The sequence below is a fragment of the Lolium perenne genome, chromosome 5 (genome assembly GCF_019359855.2).
Source record: "Lolium perenne isolate Kyuss_39 chromosome 5, Kyuss_2.0, whole genome shotgun sequence".
Lineage (NCBI taxonomy): Eukaryota > Viridiplantae > Streptophyta > Magnoliopsida > Poales > Poaceae > Lolium > Lolium perenne.
Window position 1 is genome coordinate 187,979,556 of NC_067248.2, and position 5,245 is coordinate 187,984,800.

At 54.6% G+C, this 5,245-nt stretch overlaps 1 protein-coding gene across 1 annotated transcript; it reads right to left on the reverse strand.

Moving 5' to 3' along the window:
• Positions 1 to 2,056: 2,056 nt before the first annotated feature.
• LOC127301255 (U-box domain-containing protein 38-like) lies at positions 2,057 to 3,930 on the reverse strand. The gene has a single exon (XM_051331471.2). It carries the CDS (start codon positions 3,895 to 3,897, stop codon positions 2,254 to 2,256), a length of 1,644 nt encoding a protein of 547 aa, XP_051187431.1. The 5' UTR covers positions 3,898 to 3,930; the 3' UTR covers positions 2,057 to 2,253.
• Positions 3,931 to 5,245: the final 1,315 nt, after the last annotated feature.

Here is a 5,245-nt window from a genome sequence, read left to right on the forward strand (position 1 = left end):
GGTGCCGAGTTCTGCGTCCTGCAGATCATGTTTGGTTATGGACTGATTGGACTCTACCTACATCTACCCCCACTCAAGGAATTGGGTTTTAATCAATCTATCTTTGTTGCAAAATATTGCAACAGTTTCTTCGGCGATGATGGAGATATCTATAACCAATGGATGTCCAATTAAGATCGAGGATAATCCGGAGCATTGCTTCAGTTAAGAAATGTTCGTCTCCATACTCTCGGAAAAGGAAAAGCGGAGGCAGCATCTAGGAATCACGCAAGTCATGGAGGCGATGCAAAAGGTCAAAGTTCCCACGGGGGGGTCCTACGTGGAAAGGCCGACAGCAGTACCACATCCATTATCTTTGGCAGGTAACAGGCATGGCCTCACTGCTAGTCTCAACTGTAACCATTTTAAACGGGAGGAACTCATGTCCAGATCCGTCGATGAACAGCGTAGATCAAACCCACTGCAGCAACGAACTATCCATCGAGAACGCGAATCGGTTGATCTGCATTGCATTTGACAAATGTACATGGCCGAGTGAGAGTAAAAATCGAAAAATTTGCTACTGCCTCCGGCCTAAATTAATTCGGGCAACATTACACGTTCTAATGCAAGTGTACTCTTGGGCTGCATCAACTAATTCAGTCCGAAGGATATACACTATGGTTTGTGTCGGTCGTATCCTCATCTTTTGCCAAAGAAGATACTATGTATGTAAAACTAGGGCTTGCAAGGGACATAGAGTTCAGCATAGCATCACATAATCACCAATGCTAAATCTCTTCAGTGTGAGGACATCGTTGTGATCATGGTTTCGGTGATGTAGATCATACCCGAGGTTCAAAAGCTATGTGGGGAGCCCTCGCACTCTACTCCTTTTGCCAATGGTGTTGTTGTAGGTGGTCTCGTTTGGGGTCTCAGGCTATGGCATCTAGATCACCCTATCTTGACCAACAGCTTGACTTCGTTGACTGCGGTGACAAGGTTAATGAGACGGGTGTTTTGGCACCTAACTCCAAGGCGCTTTTTGTGCAACGCGCTCATCAGTTTGGAGGAGGCTTGCCCTTGATCCGGCAAGGAAATTGCTACCTCCGTGTCAAAGAAGGCTAGGATGGTAAAAATCAAGGTGTCATCGCAAGGAAGATGTCCACATCTGAGATCCTTGTTATGTAGTGGTTATCAATTATCGAAACTTAGCTGTTGTAATAGGTTGGTATGCCTTGCCGGTTAGGGAGTCATATGCTCTGGAGGTAGTCTGTGGTTTTGTGGTAATAATTTTTACCCAGTTTCTCGCTAACTAGCTGAGCAACAATGGACGAGGCGTTTTTGCATCTGGGAATATATGCTCCCAGTTTTTGAAATGAGTTCCAAAGGCAGTTTAAAATATTTAAAAAATCCCAAAAAAAATCTGACAGCATACATATCGACATTCTATGGGCTCGTGAAGTCGTTTCGCCGAAAACCAATATTTTTTGGTGTTGTGTGCAAAAAAGATAAATTTTGGTGCTTAAAAAGAGGTTTTCACGATACATTTGTTTATGTTTTTTTCATGGGAGATTAAAAAAATGTTAGTTTTCCGTGGAACTTGGTGTGCGCACATATAATGTTGACGTATACGCGTCAAACTTCTATTCAGATATTTTTTGACATTTTAAAATGTTTTTTCTGGATAGCAGGAGCATATGCTCTCAAGTTCTAAAGTGCATCTCCGAGCAATTATCTTCTTTTAATTGGAGCAAAAAAAATGCCCCTTTTCAAAAATGGATCGAAAGCAGAAAGATCAATCTTATTTACAGATAGAAACAACACACACGAGCCTTTCCTAATCCTAACAATAATACCTGCCATTAGCTCAGCTCAGGGACTGGCAGTGTGTGTGGCAAGAGTAGGGAGAGAACAAAGGATGTTCTGGCCTGCAAGCAACGCCCAACCAACCACCCAACAGCTCGTTTGTCGGACACAAGAGCCAGCCACAGCAACTAGCCACACGCACTCCAGGCAGCGCCAGCACGAGCCACGGTCTAGGGCTAAAAGCTCGACTGAAACATTTCCCAATCGTCCAAATCGCGAGCTAGCAACTCGCCCAGCCACTTCATGCATTACGTAGTTTGATCAATCAGAAACAAAGAGGCATAGATCCTCTGGAGGATAGAACTCTCAAGTGACAGTCACCAACATCTAACCGTGTGAAACCTAAAAGCAAGCGATTTTACGTACAGATTATGGGGGAACACGGAATGACGGGAGGAATTGGGTTCAGAACTCGGCGGTGTTGCCGCCCGACGATGCCCCGACGTCGCGCTGCCGGCGCCGGAACGACATGAGCCCGTCCGACACGATGCTCCCGCCGCAGTCCTCCCCGCCGTCGCCGCACTCGAGGCTGCTGCCGGTGAGGTCCGCCTCCTCGTCCAGGTCGCCCCGCATGGCCCGGAGCGTCTTCCTCGCCATCTCGCGCCGCACGCCGCCGGGGGTGCCCTCCTCCGCCACGCGCCGGAGCGCCCTGTCCGCCCCGGCGGCCCGCGCAAGGCCCCGGAACCGCAGGCTGCCGCGGCTCAGCGCGTAGATCGCCGCCACGCACCACTCCTCCAGCTCCGCCACGCGGGCGTCGTGATCGGAGAGGAGGATGCCGGAGACGGCCGCCACGGCGCCCGCGTCCATCAGCGCGGCGCGGCCCTCCGCGCAGCCCCCCACGTTGCAGACGACCATGAGCGCCAGCCTGCGGATGGGCGTGGGCTCCGCCGCGCTGGACGCGACGGCGAGCAGGGCCTTGGGCGCGCCCGGGAACCGGGCGACCTTGGTCTGGTTGACGGCGGCGAGGGAGAGGTGGTAGACCGCCATCCCGGCGTCCCGCCGCGCGCGCGGGTGCTGGGCCGGGGAAGTGAGCAGGTCGAGGAGCGGCGGCACCGCGCCCAGCACGCCGATGGCGGCGCGGTTCTCCTCGGCGAGCGCGAGCCCGAAGAGCGCCCCCGCCGCGTGCTCGCGCGCCTCAGGAGGCGCCGACGACCGAAGCACCTCGACGAGCGCCGGGACGGCGCCCGCGCGCACGATGCGCACCTTGTTGGGCGGCTCGAGGGAGAGGTTGACGAGCGCGGCGGTGGCGTCGACGCGGGCGGAGGCGTGGCGCGGGATGAGCAGCACGCGCCGGAGCGCCGCGAGCAGGCGGGGCGTGCAGAGCGCGCGCCGGCGCTCCGCGCTCTCCCGCGTGGCCTCCAGGAGCGCGGCCAGTGCGGCGGCCACCTCGCCGTCCTCGTCCGCGTCCATCACCGTCGCGACCACCTGGTCCTCCAACGGGTCAACCGCCGCCGCCTCGGGCTTCGCGGCCGCCGCGTCGTCCTCCGCGGGGGTGATCTCCGAGGAGGAGGACGTGTATGTTGACGTCGACGTGGCGGAGGCCGGGGAGGAGTAGGACGAGTTGGAGGAGCTCGCCATGGCCGTCCTCCGAGTCCTAACAGATTTGGCCTCCGCCGCCGAAGGTGCGGGAGGAGGCATCGCGCGGAGCACGGCCGCGCGAGCGGCTTCTCTGGACGGCGGCCGCGGCGCCGCGCGGCCGGATCGGGCGCACCAGGTGCCGATGGCGGCCTTGAGGGCGGAGTTGGGAATCATGGCGTCGGAGCCCGAGCCGGCGCCGGGGGGGAAGAAGGAGAGGTCCGCGCAGGCCTGGAGGCAGGCGCGCTCGTAGGTGTGGCCGGACGGCAGGATGACGGGGTCGGCCATGAGCAGCCCCAAGATCGGGCAGACGAACTCCGGCGGCGTAGCTTCTTCTTCCCACTTCCTGTCGTTTTCCGCCGCCGCCGCGGAGCGCGCGGGCGAGTAGGGGACGGCGGAGGACTTGGAGGACGGGGAGGACGGCGCGCTGCGTTGGAAGGGGAGCCGCCAGCGCCGTGGACGCGCCGCGCCCATGAAGCGTGGCACTATTTAGCAGCGGCGGCGCGGGCGGCAGTGGGGGGAGCGACGGAGGGTGGTCTGGCGGGGCATTAGTTTAAGAATTCTTTTGGGGTTTGGGTGCTTTGTGGCTTGGCTGGGAGTGTGGCGTGGTCTCTCGTGGTTTTATGCGCCGGCCGGGAGAGAGAAGAACCTTAGCCATGAAGCGATAGCGAGCTCGGGAGCTCGGCTCGAGCTGAGCCGATAGCGGCGCGCGCTCTGGTTTCGGCTACGTTTCGATGGAACGGCTTGTGTTTAGGGCTGGAATTTGAGCCGAGCCGAGCCAGCTTGCTCGACTCGCTAAAACTCGGTCAACAATTGAGTTAGCTCAACTCGACTCGTTTAACAGTCGAGTTCAGATTTGAAACTCGGCTCGACTCGCAAAGTCCGCGAGTAACTCACGAGTAGCTCGTTTTAAAACTATCAAATAGAACATATAAAACGTACAATGCATTTTTCCCAAATATTTGGGCATGAATGATGAACAACAAGCATTAGGATTATGGTACCAGAACAATATAAACCAGAACAATCAATATATCATTAGAATAAGACTGCCAAGTTGAGAAACCACAAATATAGTTTCCCATTTTGGTGGCTTTGGGCCAACTTCATTTTTACCAAGCTAAATGAGCTACTCGCGAGTTCGATGAACTCGACTCGTTTAGCTTGAACTTGTTTAACAATAAAATATGAAACTTGGCTTGGCTCGTTATACACCGAGTTTGAGTCGAGCCGAGTCGAGCCACGAGTTACTCATTTAGCTCGCGAGATTCAAGTTTTAATTCCAGACCTACTTGTGTTGGGTGGGTTGGAGTTGGAGTGGATCAGCAGAAAGGTGGCGGCTCGGGCATACCGCATACGGTTGCGGCCGGACGGCTTACATCCTGGCACGTTGCGAGTGAGCTCAGAAATTCCCCGTCACCGATGAATGTGCCTCGTTCGCTGTTTGACTGACCAGTCCACTCTACGCTCGTACTGTTCCTTCTATGGGCTATGTCGATCTAGTCAACCCTTCAGGGCGTGTTTAGATACTCGCCAACTCTTTTCTCGTATCTACGAATGCAAAAAAAAAAAAAAAAATGCATTTAGTTATGTATCACTTTTAATTTGTTCAAACTTCAGGTCAATTTAGCTGTTACTTATGTGAACAGAAATATTTCAGTCGAGAAGTCAAAGCTTTTCGTTCACGCTTCTGCCCTCGTAGCTGTGATTCAGGCATGTATGCTTCTCATACACCAGAGAGCGCATCACAACTATAGTCCCTTCATCACATACGATACAATGTTAGAGCGCGGAAAGACGACAAATCTAAACAAAATCTACA

Coding starts and splice junctions, on each gene's coding strand:
- LOC127301255 (XM_051331471.2), bottom strand. CDS start 3,897: ATGGGCGCGGCGCGTCCACGGCGCTGGCGGCTCCCCTTCCAACGCAGC.